Below are 17,119 nucleotides of genomic sequence, written 5' to 3'. Positions count from 1 at the left end.
TTAAAACCTCCTGTACAAAAATTTTTTTTTTGATTTTGTCATCTTCTGGTGCTAATAACTTTTTCATACTTTGGTGTACGAAGCTGTGGGTGGTGTCATTTTTTGCGACTTTTGATGGCGTTTTCATTGCTATCATTGTTAGGACTGTGCTACCTTTTGATCACTTTTTATAAATTTTTTTATATTTTCCAAAATGGCAAAAAAATGTCATTTTTGACTTTGGACGCTATTTTCCGTTACGGGGTTAAACGCAGTGAAAAACCGTTATTATATTTTGATAGATCGGACATTTTCGGACGCGGTGATACCTAATGTGTTTATGATTTTTACAGTTTATTAATATTAATATCAGTTCTAGAGAAAGGGGGGTGATTTGAATTTTTAGGTTTTTTTAATATAATTTTTTTTTTTAAACTTTTTTTTACTTTTACTTTAACTATTTTTCAGACTCCCTAGGGTACTTTAACCCTAGGTTGTCTGATCGATCCAACCATATACTGCCATACTGCAATATGGCAGTATATGGGGATTTTACTTCTCATTCATTACAATGTGCTGATAGCACATTGTAATGAATAGGTTAAAACGAGACAGCTTCGGGCCTTCGTGAGGCCCGATGCTGTCATGGCAACGGATCACCGCTCCCCGTGACGTCATCGGGGAGCGAAGATCCGCGCCAAGATGGCGGCGCCCATGCGGCGCCATCTTTTTGAAGCCTCCGGCAGCATTGCCGGAGGTGATCGCGGTGAAAGCACCCGCGATCGGTGCTAGCACCGATCGCGGGTGTTACCGGTAAGCCTTTGCTGCAATATGCAGCAAAGACTTTCCGCCTATGGAGAGGGCTCGGCCCGCGAACCCTCTCCATGCACCGGGACCCGGCGCGCGCCGTACTAGTACGGCGCGCGTCGGGAAGGGGTTAAATACCTGTCACAGCCGCGCAAATCCCGAAAACGTCAGAAAATCTGATGAAAGTGCGGCCGCGGACCCTTAGTAATTAAGCCCCATAGTGTTGAGTTTCCTGCAGAAAGGATCTGGTTGTAAACCCTATTTAACCCCTTAAGGGCGCAGGTTTTTTTGTTTATTTTTTGCTCCCTACCTTCAAAAAAAAAACTTTTATAATTTTCTGTGTACAGAGCTGTATGAGGGCTTATTTCTACATAACAAATTGCACAGTGATGGCATTTATTATTTCATGCCGTGTACTGGATGGAGGGAAAAAATTCCAAATGAGGTGAAATCGGTGAAAAAACACATTTGCACCATGTCTCGGTTTTTATGACTTTACAGTGTGCTCCAAATAACACCTCTACTTTATTCTTTGGTTCAGTACAATCATGGGAATATTACATTTATAATGTTATATTGTGTTTTAATACATTTTTAAAAATTAATTCTTATGTATGAAAAAAGAAATGTGTTTAGCCATTTTCGGACATTAAGAACTTTTTCATACTTTAGTGTATGGAGCTGTGCAGGGTTACATATTTTGTGAGATGAGCTGACGTTTTCATTCCTACCATTTTGAGGACTGTAGGATCTTTTAATCACTTTTTTTTAACTTTTTTTATAAGTTGCAAAATGGTGTTTCAGACATTTGGGCGCTATTTTTGTTTACGGGGCTGATCACCAGGAATAATTGTTATTATATTTAGATAGACTGGACATTTTCGGACAAGGTGATACCTTGCAAGTTTATGTCCAATTTGGCAAGCTCTGTGTAGCACTGTGCAATCTGTGTACACGATAGAAATAAAGGAAATATTATTATGATTTTACTTGTTTATTTACTTGTATATTTATATCAGTTCTTGGCATAGGGGGGTGATTTGAACTTTTAGGTTTTATTATTTGTGTAATTTTTTTTCTTACTATTTTTCAGACCCCCCCAGGGTACTTTAACCCTAGCTTGTCTGTTTGATTCTGCCATTTACTGCCATAAAACAGTATGGCAGTATATGGGGATTTTGCACATCATGTATTACAATGTGCAAATCATACATTATAATAGATAGGCTGAAATGAGACAATCTCGTCTTTGTACACAAATGTGTACAAATGATATAAAAGTAGACCCAGTACTTGAGGGCTCACAATCACCTCCCTGTTCCTAGTGCCTGCTGCTCTCCTGCTGCACTCAACTTGTAGGTCCAGTGATCACATCCCACTAGGAACAATGAGCAACTGCAGCCAGAGACTGTGATGTCCATGAAGTGTTGGCTCTTCATAGATCATGACTAGTGATGGGTGGGCCTTGACCCATGATGGAAATTGAGGGTTCGGGTCTCCGAACCGGTCCTCTAGCAACAAGTTCAGGTTTGGGTTTGGCCACCCCGCCTGTGCTGCTGGAATGCATGTTCCCTTTGAATGAACCATTTGAATTTGCATGTGCTTTCCATTATTTTCTAGAAGAGTATCACTCCCCACATTGTCCTGGCCTGCAGCATTTAAAGGGAACCCGTCACCAGCAGTGTAATTTTTAGCTGGTGAGAGGTTCCAATAGCCTGTGCTATGCTGGTTTTAAAAATGTCTCTGTAGTCTGAATAGTTTATATAAGTTTAATTCCCATTACCTGGCTCCCTGTCAGCAATGTGTGGTGAGTCCTGTGGTGGGGCAGCTGCAGCCTGTGTGTGCCTTTGTGAGTCTCCTCCACACTCATCCATTCCCACCCCACATTATGTCATGTGCACTGAGGAAAAAGGCATGACAGCCACACACAGGCTGGAGCTGCCCACCCCGAGGACTCACTGCTGGCAGAGACACAAGTTATGTAAATCAAACTATTATAAACTACTGAAATTATTCAAAATTCTGACAAGGCATTTTTAAAATCAGCATAGCATAGGCTATCGGAACCTGTCACCAGACAAAAATCATATTCCTAGTGACAGATTCACTTTAGATTGTAACACCACCAATTGTCGCCAGCTCCAGTCCCGTGTGTTACCAGAGGTGGTGAATGCTACCCAAACCCCAACTTCAACAGAACTTTCAAGTTCTCGACTGAACCTTAACATGTTTGCCCCTTCCTAGTCATGGCACCGTAGGTTTCCCTTCCCAATGGATGTACATGGGACTTGCATCTATCAGATATAAAATTCTATTAATGTTTTAAGTAGGAGTTTTTAATGCTAAAGTTATCAGTATAGTTTCAATTTAGCGCCGTACAATTTAGCATGTTTCGGCAAAGTTGATATTTCCATAATATTTCAGAATAGTCCATTCTTTCCATATATAATTGTGCCATTAGTCAGCTGAATAGACCGTGACGATATTAGCCATATAGAAATCTGCTTATCTCAGTCACTGGGCTGAGATCATCTTCTTCCAGCTTAGACTCCTCCGCAGTTTAGAAATACAATGTTTTATTTCTAACACTTGGGACTCGGAGCGACATCCTTGAACTGGTTATAGGAATATAAAATCTTTTAAGAGGTTTACAATAAATTGCCTGCGGCAACGATCATTTATTACATTGTGTTTTAGAGCCGCGCTAACAAGCAATCCGAATGGCAAAAAGACGACTTTCTCATCAAATACAAGTGGAGAGTGTAAATGACTTAATTTTAATCAATTATGTTTTCTAATGTAGGAAACAAAATCTTCCTCTCCGAGCTTCTGAGCATCTCAAATTATCTTCAGGTGCATTGCGAACGTATAATCACCTTTAATAGAAACGCTCATTTTGGGTTAATATACATTATCTATGTGTTTTCTAACATTCACGCTGGTGAGTGACACAGACACAGTCCCCATGAGGGGAATCACTGCTGTTTTTGGTAGAATATGTATAATATTTGCCGATGTACTTATGTTGAGTAATCTAAAGCAAACAGCCTCCTGCATGTTAGTGTGTTTATTTTCCATTGCTCTCAATGCATTATGGTTGAAATCTCATTTGTTTGGATGGGCAGGCTCTGCCAATGGCCTTAAGCCCGATGGATAATCCAAAGGCAGTGTGCATTCAAAGAGAGAACATTAGGGACAAATTCTGTATAAAGTAAAATTATGGAAAAATGTATGTAGCCAAATTTTTTTGAAATTTGACCATGCATTACCCAGGCATAGGAGTAGTAATAGTATGAGTTTTAATCTGGCCATATTAGTAGTATTTGTCCATTTCAACACATTGGGGCTCATTTACTAAGTGTCCGAACGCTGCACTTTCGTCGAGTTTCCCAAATATTTCCGTTTTGCGCCAAATTGCCCCAAGATTTTGGTGCACGCGATCGGATTTTGTCGGATTGGCACCAGCTTGCACGCAACAGAAATCGGGGGGGGGGGGGGGGGGGGCAGTCCGTCGGGCGACCCGACGTATTCGGACAAACCGTGAAATTTAAAAAAGGAAGAAGAAGGTGAACTCACACGGACCTCGGCGCAGCAGCAACACAGGACGCACGGATCTTAGTGAATCGTGCTGGACCCGAATCCTCATCGAACAATGCTCCACGGGATCGCAACGAGACTGGGTAAGTAAATCTGCCCCATTGTCCATCTAATGTGCATGTCAGGCTCCCAACTCAGCCCCACAAAAAATAATACTGTATACAGTATTCATCTATTTAATCTTCCACCGATCCAGCACTTTGCCGGTCCTGCATAGTCTGTGTTAAAAAGCTGGCAGAGCTGATATGGCATATTGGCCTGTAACTAGGGATAAATGGACTCGTAAAGATCTGATTTTGAGTTTGTGGGGTGGGTGGCTAAGCTGCAATGCTAGACCTGAACACAGAATTCTTGCTGAAGTCCAGATTCAGGTTTGCTCATCCATCCGTAACCACATGCATCCCCTACTGGCCTCACCGGTGATATAATGTTTGTATGGAAGTCACTGCTGAGACCAGTGATTGGCTGCACTGGTGACCTCTCCCAAATGAAGCCTCATAGGTCAAGTAGATTAAAAGAGAAACAGAAATGTTTAATAAATTGCTATGGTAAAAGCATATTTTTAGGGAGTGACTCAATGAATACCAGCTTTTACACCACCTAACTACCATCACTTAGGTAGGATATGAAATATCAATGCATTCCATAAATAAACATTCCCAATTTAATTTAAATCTTTCCTCTTGGCCTTTTAAAAATCACCTTCAAAGTCATATGCAAATGAGCTTAGAAGAGTCACTTTAAAAGTTATCTACCACTGGGATGAAATACTGTATGGAAATGAGCCTGAGGGTCTCTAGGCTCCCCTCAGGCTCATTTCCTACAATCCTTTATCATGGTGGTAAATGTCCTTTAAAGTCACTTTAAGGCACTTGAGTGGGGGATGACACTTCAGACCTATCACTATGCATCTGGTTTCATTATAAAAATGAAATACATGTTGTAGTGCAGTAGGCTACAGAATTGAGATATAGACAAATACATAGTTGGAAGTGTGCACTGTAGATAAAGATCCAATTGTTAACTATATATTTTATTATCTATATCTCAAGTCTATAGTTCACACAAGAACATGCCTAGTGTGCTCTGAAATATTAAATTCTCATCTTTACAATGACACCAGAACAATGGTACTAATTGTGAGTTTTATCGCAACGATGAAAGGATATCTAAAATTCTACTTGAGACTACTGAGAGTTTAATGATGTAAAAGCTGGTGACAACCATTGACAACCATCGTAACTCTAGCAATTGCTCCTCGTGATCTACCTCCACCCTTAATACTGTACAGTGCAAAAACACATAGATAGGTCAAGGCTTCAAGTGGGTCAATTGATGTGGTAATAAGTAGTTGGGAGGTTGTGGATCCTCCTATATACATCAGTGTTATTTTCTCATTGATAATCCTCTCCTTGGCCATGAGTGATTCCTTCTCATTAGACTTATAACATGGACCACAGCCAGTCATTATTTATCTGATAGATACACTCCTGCTATAATAAGTCCGGATAAAGAGAAACTAGAACATGACAGGAAGTGTTTTCATTATCTTTTATATGATCTCCTAAAACTTTGATAAAAAGATTCACAAGATCATTGAGTCACTACCAAACCATTTTCTGGCCAATTATGCATTATCCTTTCTGAATATAATCTTTAATTGAAATATAATCCTTGACTGCTTTCCCGCTTACTGCGGGCAGTGGGCAAATTTGAAGCATAAAATTCTGTGAGATTATCTTTTGAGTACATACAAGTGAGGGAAGGGTATGGTATTTCAGAGATCTTCCGGATTAGTAGGAGATGTTGGTTGTGCGTGGACTCGGCATGGATTTATGGGGAGAAATGACTTTTAATTGCAGCCTAATACTCTTAAATCTGTGAAGGAAATGCCTTGATCATGAAGGTTATACTGTAGAAAAGCTTGATAATATGGCCACCTATGAATGTAAAGGTCTCCACGTGTATGAGAAACAACATGTTACCAAAACTCGTGGGCGTATGATGTTATGGGGCCTTCCATTTCCCCCCATACATACTATATGGTGTCTGGAATATTGAAGATATGTTGAGCTTTAACAATCAAGATTTGAATTCTTAGGGTAGATAACATAAGTGTGTGGTGGCATCATATGGAGATCTGGGCAGTGGGGCAGATATGTTATTTGTGTGGCCATTTCAATACACAGCTCTTCACAGAAGATCTGGAGGAGAAGTAAGAATGGTGGTGTCAGCTCTATGTAATATCATATTTTCATTAGCCAATACCAACCTGTCTCTGCTTTTGGAGGCAAAGTTGGAGAGGCTGTAGTTATGGGATATTAGCTAAAGACTACTGATGGCATGGTAGATCTCCTCCCTTGAGTCATACTCTTAGATAAGATTATCCATCAAATAATAACATCTCATGATTAGTGAATGGAAGGTTCTACAATATATATCAATATAACAATATTAATAATGGTTTTCTACAACGATACAATAAACTTTCTCCTGTAAACCAACTCTTTATAAAGACTTTAGGTTGACTCAAGTCAAGTCTTTAAGTTGGCCCCACAGAACTCAGCTGTTCGATGCTGTAAGCAGAAGGATGCATGCTGTTTGCAGTGGCCATGCTTCGTTGATGCAGGCTAGACTCTCATTAACTAAAATGGGAGGCACATCTACAGCTACAAAGCATGGGCAAACCCCATGCAACCATCTGCTTCTGGATCCATGTTCTGCTAGACCTAAACTGATAAATAGTGAGGTGGACAGTTGTCACTACCCACAGACTAGATATTGATGGGCCCATACTGAGAATGGACCATCAAACTCAAATATTGGACAACCCCTACATGATTTTATGCTCAATCCATTATACAAAAAGGTAGCAGCAGTCAATCCAAAAAAGGCAAACCGATTCTGAAGGACCCAATAACCAAGTGAATTAGAGAAAATCTGTATTTTTAATCTACTGCTGGAGTACAATAAGCTATTACGGGTTCACGATGGATATGAAACGAGGTAAGGTTGTACTGTATGAAGTTAGCTGTAATTACCTATGAATGAATAATACATATGTTAATATTGCCATGATTCGAGTGATATTTAAAACTTAGCTTTGTAACCGGATCTGTATTGTTGTAGCTAATGTAATTTGAAATTTGTTAAGTTAAGGCAGTTCAAATGATGTATCCTACCGCGTCTTATAAGAGGGTTGCATTATAAGACTCAGCGGGAATTCATCAAGGTAACTTTTTAAAGCAAACTTCAAATAATTAATCTTTCCCTCAACATTCATCTGTGATGAAGAATGTGTTAAGGAATCACTGTGCCGGCAACAACTGAATGCCTAAATACTTCACTTTCTTCTATGGAAGCTACTGTATATTGCTCACATGTAACATACACTGTTGTTAGGAATCATCTTGTCTAGAAAATTTGTAGTGCTCTCCTCTACTAGTCAGAGATATATCCCCTATTTTTTGGGGGGACTTTCCAGGAATTTATGGACAGGGGTTAGCTCTTTCAATATCAAGTATGTACTTTATGTTCAATTCCATAGACACAGTGCAAATAAATAAGAGACAACAGTAGTATTACAAATGGGCGTCAACAAGTGTTCTTGGGCCCCAAAGTGTCCTTGGGTGCTTATTAGAGCACTATGCGTATGCATCACCGTAATGTTCAGGTCCCTGCCAAACGTTACAGGTTCTGGTCCTCCAAAACCCCAATCTGGACTTCGTCTGAAGTTCAGGTTCTGCTCCACTTTTCCCACAATTAAAACCTGTGTGAGTTGTACGTCATATTTTTCAACATAGCACTCAGAAATACAATTTACTTACTAAGATACAACTGGCTGCACACACACATGTGGAGCCAACCCGTAAATTGGTGACACCCAGCTATTAGCCATAACTGTGATTGGTCAGGGGGGCACCCCTAGTCATTCACAGCCATGGCTATTGGCATCAATTTGCTGTATTGGCTTCATGGCTGCACTATGTTTGAGTTGCATGGGACACACCCCAACCCAGATTCAAAACTCAAACTTCGGGTCTGCTCATCTCTACTCCTGATCCCGCTCTATACATGCACAATCACATGTGTTCTTAGTGGGGTTGGATTATCTACATTGCGAATAAAGGATCAGCCATGAAACTCAGCATGTCTAATCGTTCTTTTCTACTGCATGATTTTTGAGGTCCTGATGGGACCCCCTTCACCAAATAAATGAATAAAATAGTTAGCGAAATTGATAGGTTTGGTAACTTGGCTTATATTTTAGCTGTGCCCTTTTAACATTTACATTTAAGAGTGTTATGAAAAGTTTTGGTATTTGAGGGGCTTCCTGACTATGTTGTTGAGTCACAGCTCCTTTCAATGTAATTATTGTATATATTTATTCTTTCTTTGGAGTTTTCATGTAAAACTGTATATTTGTTACAAGCCTCTATATATATTTTAGCCCTTTTCATACCGGCCAACAATGTTTGTTCCCTATAAAGTCACTAGTCTTGTCTTGATCTGTACCGAGTTCTATCATATAAAGCATGAGTTTCTTTCTGACATTTGACCACATAGTCCCTCAGTGGTGTTGATTTCACAGAGCGACTCAAAGTAATCTGTCTTGTTTTTTCCCCCCTCCTTCTTTATTTTCTGTACAGGCGCTGAGAATGCTAGTGACATTGCTCTGTACTCCGGTCTGGGAGCTGCCATCATTGCTGTGGCGGTGCTGGTGGTGGGAATTACGTTGTATCGAAGGAGCCAGAGCGAGTATGGCGTGGATGTTATTGATTCGTCTGCCCTGACAGGAGGCTTTCAGACTTTCAATTTCAAAACTGTCCGACAAGGTTGGTTTACTATGACCTTGGGCTCCTTTTTCACCTAATGAACTTATCCTGCAGGTTTTCTTTCCATACATCTATACGGGGACACACGAGCCTTTAAGTCTATCGGTATTTCAGGTTTAATGCACATCACTCAAGTGAAGCAATGTAGTAATGCAATCAAGTGTAGCAACCGAGTGAAATTTACCAAATCATCTAATATGTCTGCCTATTCTGGGGGTAGCATTACAGTGAATTTGTTCAATACGCAGTTGTAGCAAGCTTTAACTTGACTTTCGCTGTTGTTGGGAAATTTACCAGTGAAATATCAAGTTAAAATCTGCTGTATCTTTATTATAAAATTAATAAATAAATCTCAGTAGTTTAACCTGACACTTACCCAGGTAACTACACTATATTGTACGGTTTCATCAATCCTTAAATGTGTTGGCTATTTTCACAAAACTTTCCCAAGGTAAGTACAAATATCCTGGTAAAGTTCCTGTAGACCATGGGACTTCTGAGGTGACCCTAATAGGGTCTTGTGAAGACCATGGGACTAGTGTTCACGTGACCCACTGGCAACAGGACTTCCTGTGACCTTCCATGTCCTGCTGGCCTTCCGGCGGATGGAGGGTGACGTGCAGTCAATACTCTATGCATGGCCCCTTGTGATCACCACTCCCATATTACTGCTATGGGAGTGGTTACGACAGAGGGGTCATGAATTCAGCAATGACTGCGCATCACCCTCCAGAAGACAGCAGGACATGGAAGGTCACAGGAAGTTGCAAGACCTGCTGCCAGAGGTTGATGTGAACCACCAGTCCTGGGGTCTTTACAGGAAGTTTACCAGGGTAAGTGATATAATGATGACCCTGTTGTAATTAACCTGGTAAAGTTTTGTAATAGTGGCCAACCCCCTTTAACTGGGTTTCCTTCATTGAAATCAATAGCTTTTGTAGTGTTATATCCTAAGATGGAAGATTAGCATGTTATTGTACATCTGTAGAGCAGTTTATAAAGTCAGCTGTTCCACTCACTTAGTCATGTACATACAGACCCTGGTGCAGAATAGTGTCCCTTGTACTACAGGTATCACAGAATCCTGGCGCATGCCTGCAGCATTTTATTTTGTTTGCTATATATTTAGTTCTGGCTTTGGAAATTGATTTATTGGTGCTTGTACATGCATGTACTAGGATTACTTGATATCTGAGTATTGGAGACTGCAAAACGCTGTTCATCAGAGGCAGCTTGTGCTAAAATAATCGAACCAATGTACACCGCCATCTTATTCATGGAACGGTAAAAGGTGAAGAGTTGCAACTCATCAGCATCCAATTTTTATTTGTATACCGTATTGAAAAATAAAAAACCAGAAAAGGACAGAAAGGGTAAACAACAGCTGGAAATATCTTTCCTCGGAAATATCACCCGATAAACCTGTCAAGTTAGCGTAATCTCCATGATTACTTCTAACAGTATTAGGATAGTTGTCTACCTGCACAGCAATATCAAGAACATGAAATACTAAGCGATGCCTCAGATAAAGATCAAAAAATGTCATCAGTGACGATAACATATGATCACATGTTTGTAAACGGCAGATGGTAGGTGCGGAGGGGGATCGGGGAACGTGAGAGCCGTTCGGGCTATAGGTCCATGCACCTTCCCTTTCATGTCTGCAGTTTCACACGTTCTTCATCTTCTTTGTTGATTTCCTTGTGTGATGGAGTTATTCTAAATTCAACCCCAGATATTCGGAAAAAAGGTGGAGGCCCCTATTTCTTTTCTTCCCCCGCCAGCTGTTTTCTGGATTTCAATGTAAGAGAATTATGCATAGGATGCAAAACACTACTTAAAGATAGGGAACAGTTCTCGCTCATTAAGGAAAGAGTCTTGTTACACGGTGTTCTTTAGCAATGGAGAAGAATAAATAAAATATTATGCTCCGGGAAGGCTCCAGGCTAAGAGAAAAATGAAAATATTGGCTTTTTTATTATGATTTTTTTGTAACTAGTAACTTTCTCTTCCCTGGAGATGGGTCCTGAAACAATTTAACCTAATGAATCTAGAATCCATTAGACATGATCTAGGTCGGTGACACATGGATGGTGTGACTGCTGACTTCTGGGCAAGGCCTTTTTTCTAGTGTAAATTGTTGCAGCTCATCTCGTCTCTGTTGTAATGCTGCACATAGCCTGTTAAGCGGTGTGTTGCTGTTCATTATTTAATAGTAGACTAATGTAGGATGAAAGTCCATCAATTTAACCTATACTCCTTAAGTGTTGATGCAGTGAAAGGCAAAAAATCCAATTGGGCCAGTGCCCTTTAATCCGTAGAGGAAAATATTCTATATTCTAAATATGTCAGTCATAACATGTCCCTTCCCAAAAAAACGGTTTAATCCCACATCATGTCATTAGGCTTCCTGAGAGTGATGCTTAATGATGAGGGGGCTGCCTTACAAGGTAGCGATAGAGGCAATGTTTTCCTTGTCCCATCCTGAAAAACTTATTGTCATATTTTCCAGAATCCCCTAATGGAGCAACTATGGTTATAAGTCTTCACAAATCTGCAAGGCGACCTTAACTGGCAAAGTCTTTGTAAGGAAAACACTTACTCCCTGTTCCTATGACAATTACGCTTTCAAGGAACGTATCCAGGCCCCTTTTGAACTTGTTTGGTGTCTCGCTCTTCACAAGATTTTTTGAAAAAAATTTCCATAGTCTCACTGATCTTAGGCCTCATGGAAATGAACATCTGGTGTTTGACAGTCACAAACAATGGCTCATGGTCACTATTTTGCAGCCTATCTGTCATTGGCCAATCACAACAGAAAAAACTGCCCAGGCCTCGGGTAGGAATAAGACCTGCTCTATGATTTAAAGCTTGTCGGCTCATTTATGGGGACATGGGATCCATAGCCAGAAGCAAATGGGCACCTTTGCTGGCTACTAAACAAAGGCCATGTCCATGAAGTCTTAAAGGGGGTATGGAGGCAGCCCATTTGTGTTGTATCCCCATCAAGATTAAATATTTGTAAGTGCCCAATGCAACAAAGCTTCTTAAACCACTACCAGAATACCAGTATAATGTCAAACAGCTTAACACCTTCTAGTTTTTATTTCGTTCACGATCCAGTGTGGTGGCATCATACAGAAAATGAACTTTGAAGTGAGCTGTGAAGTGAAGTCAAGGAGGAGGAGAGTTTAACACTGAAGTCAAGGTGGGGACCTCTGAAAGTCTCCTCTTCTGTGATTGACTTCGTGCATTGGACTTCAGGAGATCTGGTTGGATCTCTGGATTTCTGAGGAAGAGAGAGCTTGACTTCAGTGTTAAAATCTCTGCCTCCTTGACACTATACAACCAATTTACATCTTACTTCAAAGTAGATTTTCTGGATGATGCCACCACACTGGGTCATGAAAGAAACATGATCTGGAAGGTGTTCAGCTGCTTAACAACATACTGCTAATAGCTAATTAGGTCAATTTCTGTCGACAAGTTCACTTTAATAGATGATATTGATCAAAGGGGTTTATTCATATTGGGGTTGAGAAGGATTTTCCCTGTTTTTCCAGGTTGGACATGATGGACTAACATATTTTTTTCAACCTTATCTACTATAATAATTTGCCTCTGTATCAGTTACCTTAAACCCTAAGTTACACCAGGTTGCACCTGAGGATATTCGAATCATTGAGAGATGGGGCTCAGGTTAGTCACCCAATTTCTCATCTCCTGAACCCGTACTGGCCACAGGCAAGCTTAATATATATATACTGTTATATATAGAAGTTATATGAACTTCTAGAATAAACTATGCTCCATTGCTATATATTGTATCTGTTGATGTTACTAATGTTAATTGAAACCTTGACATACATTTCTTACATCCCATTGCGGATATTGAGACTACTAGCAATAATTTGGCTTCACATCAACACACATATTCGCTTATGAAGGGGTTACACTAAACATATATATTCTTTCTTCTTCAGTATGTCTCTAATCAGTGTGACATTAACATAAATCCATATTCATGAGTGTTACATGACAATGTCAGGCTCCTTATTGAGCCTATATGCCCCAAGTCTCCGTCACTTAAGGCTGACGAAAACACAAGCGTCTGATCAGTCGGTGCCTCGCTCTTCTCGTATCTGGCTTCCCTAATGCATTGATGTGACATATTGGATGAGAGATGACTTTTCAGATATTTAATCAGTGGATTTATCGGTAATATAAACAGCACTTTCCTCATATAGTCTTATTAATGGAATTGCTCTTTGGGGCAACCAAATCAGCTGCCACGTAGAGCATAGACTGATCAGGATGATTTCAGTGGAATCTTTAAGTAGACAAGATGGAAATTTGGTTTTAGATGCAAACACTACATACATTTGGCCTTAATAGACAATGGAGACCTGGAAATTTAGTGCACAATGGAGTCCATTCTTGTGATGTGATTAGTAGGTTTCTCATGCCTTCCAAAGAGAAGACTGATAAGTATCAGTATATTATCTAAAAAGTGCACACTATGTCCCATATAGAAAGAGCTTATTCCTACTTCTATTATTTTAGGAAAAAGATGTTGGGTGTTACATTTAGTTATCCAGACCAAATTGAGCAAGATTTACTTTACTGAAGCTCCTGCTAATTTTTTTTAAGATTTGATTCAGGTCCGAATTGAACCGGTCCTATCTGATATTGCTACAGTTCTCCTATAAATTGGTATATTACCTCCTCTAGTCCTCTAAAACACTGATTTTTTTTTAACAAAAAGATTCAATCTTAGTTAGTTAAATTTTACTTTAATTTTTTTTTATGTTTTCATTTTCTCTCACCTAGCCCTCCTCCCTTAGCTATGGGGCGATTAACATCGAAGTGAATCATAAAAGATGTCTAAAAAAAGGAATCACCCCATCTTTAAAAGTGGGCCTTCGAACTATATATTTCAAAAATATCAATGTACAATTAATACCATTTGTGAGATTCCTAAACATTGTGTGATAGAAGCCAAATTTTACGATATATAAGTTTAAGTTATGTGGAGAATGAATTCTAGGTAAAAGTCAAAATAAGCATAGCAGGACTCCTAGTGGAGACATTGGGAGTCCTGATGACCTCTCACACACAGTGGGGCAGATTTACTTACCCGGCCCATTTGCGATCCAGCGGCGCGCTCTCTGCGCTGGATTCGGGTCCGGCCGGGATTTATTAAGGTAGTTCCACCGCCGTCCACCAGCTGGCGCTGCTGCGCTGAAGAGCATCGGAACGCACTGGAATCCCCCGAGCCGGGCTGAGTGAAGGTAAGTGCAATTTTCGCAACACTTTTTTTTTTTTTTAAATGCGGCGGTTTTTCCGAATCCGTCGGGTTTTCGTCCGTTAACGCCCACGATATCCGTCGCTTGCATGCCGGCGCCGATGCGCCACAATCCGATCGCGTGCGCCAAAATCCCGGGGCAGTTCAGGGGAAATCGGGGCAAATCGGAAATATTCGGGTAACACGTCGGGAAAACGTGAATCGGGCCCTTAGTAAATGACCCCCAATGTGATCATCAGTATGTGCACAAAGAATTATGTCAATTACTGTGTGTGGGCAGGACTCTCACTGCCAATCATTGTCTATGGGCGGAGTAATCATGACTCCCCCTATCAATCTCTGTGTGTGGGCAGAGTAATCAGGACTCTCACTGCCAATCACTGTGTGTGGGCAGAGAAATAAGGACTCTCACTGTGTGTGAGTGGAATAATCAGGACTCTCACCGCCAATCACTGTGTGTGGGCGGAGTAATCAGAACTCTTACTGCCAATCACTGTGTGTGGGCGGAGTAATCAGAACTCTTACTAACTCTCACTGCTACACACTGTGTGTGGGTGCAGTAAAAAGGACTCTCACCGCTAATCACCGCGTGTGGGAAGGGTAATCAGGACTCTCTGGAATATCTTCTAGGAGTCCAACCAGGATTTACTGCAAAATCCTGTTCCCCATCTGAACTTCCGAAGCTCAGTTTTTCTCCATCATGGTACCTTTTTGATTGATCTTATGTCCTCCCACAGTCAGATCATCTCAATATTCTTTACTTATAGGCAGTAGTGATGAGTGGACCCGTAAAGATTTTGAATTTTAAAACTTGTTCGGTCAACCAATCAGTGACATCCGCGTTTGGCAGCAGCACTGATCGAGACTGTTTATATCACATAGGTAAAGTTGCATTAAAATTCCTGCGGCAACATGTGCGCCATCACTAATGTCCGCAATCTATTCCCCCCAAACTTCTGATGATCGGCTCCACTCACTGATGGGCACTGCTCTGTCTGTTAATAGAGTTAATTCAGGGTAGCCATTCTAGGACCCACTAATATTGGGATCAGGTGTTGCAAGGTGACTCTTGCCTATTAGATAAGCAGGAAGAAGGGTTAGCTCCTAAAGGAATTCTCCTTTAAGAAGTGAAACCTTGGGTATTAAACCATTTCAGAACTAGGAATACATTTGCCAGTCACATATCAGCCAGAAAGTTACATTACATTAAGTTGAGCTTCTGTAACAAAGTAGCAAGCTGGCTCCAGCCATGCATAATAGTGCAGTTATGACATGTGTATCAAATATAGATAGAGGGACCATAATGGAGAAGACATGACTCGGTGTGCAAGTGCGTAGTAAAATTACATTTACTGGGAGACAAATGAGCGCACTCTCTGTAATTCCCTTAACGCTTAGGTGGCTTCTATCGCATAGGATTTAATGGGATGGGTTTATGTTAGAAATCCTTGTGCTATGGATTTGCAAAGTTAAATAGGCTTTATGCATAACTTTAAAATACTTGGCTTTTATTATTTTTCTCGCTAGATTTTTTTTTCTCATACATTCAGCGTTTGTATTGTCATCTTCTCCTTTGTCTTGTAGGTAACTCGCTTTTATTGAACTCGTCTCTTCAACCTGACTTAACAGTGAGCAGGACCTACAGCGGTCCCATTTGTTTCCAGGATCCTATGGACAAAGAAATCATGACTGAGTCTTCAATATTTAACCCTCTCACAGACATCAAGGTCAAGGTGCAGAGTTCCTTTATGGTTTCACTTGGAGTGACCGAAAGGCCCGATTTCCATGGAAAGACGATATCAGGGACCTTTCCACATGGTAATAACAGGTGCTTCGGTACCCTACACAACCGAAATAAAACGCCCTATATCCAGAACCTGTCTTCTATATCATCCAAGTCGGAAATGAGAGTCTGTGGAATTTTTGGACATCAAGGAGGACGACTGGTTATGCCAAATACAGGTATTTTTCTTTTACTCTATGCAACTAGGTTAAATGCACATTTAAGGAAATTACGAATGAGACGTTCCCACCAGGATCTGACAAGGATGAGACACTTATTTCTCTGCAGAGTGGTATTGGTGCAAGGTCCTAGACATGTGGTCACAATGGTCCTCTCCTGGCTCATAACAATCCAACACCACCAGTCTAGGCTAACAGTGGCATTGTAAGAAGTTGGCTCACACAAGTGTTAGGATACCCCCTAGGGCACTCCTGGCTGGCACACCAGAGTCTGACAAGGATCACAGACTTATGTCTCCGGAGTAGAGCGGTCTTGGTGCAAGGTCCTAGCTGTGTGGTCACAATGTCCCTTACCTGGCTGATAACAATCCAACCCCACCAGTCTAGGCTAACAGGGGCATTGTAAGAAGTTGTTTCACACAACTGTAAGGATACCCCCTAGCGCACTCCTGGCTGGTATAAGGAGGCCAATGAGGGTGAATGTTAATGACACATAGACACACAGAGAAACCATATATTCCAACTCAAAAGCCTTTATTCCAAAACTGGGGTCCTCCAGCAGTAACAATGATGGCACCAAATCTGTCTGGTATCAAGATGAGTGGAGGTAAAAGGGGTAAACTGTGGCTTATGC

The 17,119-nt window shown here is 40.7% G+C and overlaps 1 protein-coding gene across 3 annotated transcripts in view; it reads left to right on the top strand.

Moving 5' to 3' along the window:
- Positions 1-17,119, top strand: part of UNC5D (unc-5 netrin receptor D) — a 448,185-nt gene that overhangs the window by 335,936 nt on the left and 95,130 nt on the right. For all 3 annotated transcript variants that reach the window (XM_072148810.1, XM_072148811.1, XM_072148812.1), the window contains 2 exons: positions 9,033-9,218; positions 16,108-16,485. In XM_072148810.1, coding sequence (XP_072004911.1) covers positions 9,033-9,218; positions 16,108-16,485 — 564 coding nt within the window. The remainder of the gene's footprint in view (positions 1-9,032; positions 9,219-16,107; positions 16,486-17,119) is intronic.

The sequence above is a fragment of the Engystomops pustulosus genome, chromosome 4, assembly GCF_040894005.1.
Source record: "Engystomops pustulosus chromosome 4, aEngPut4.maternal, whole genome shotgun sequence".
Taxonomy (NCBI): domain Eukaryota; kingdom Metazoa; phylum Chordata; class Amphibia; order Anura; family Leptodactylidae; genus Engystomops; species Engystomops pustulosus.
Note: the sequence above shows the minus strand (reverse complement) of the source record. Positions and strands in the feature narration are given on the sequence as shown.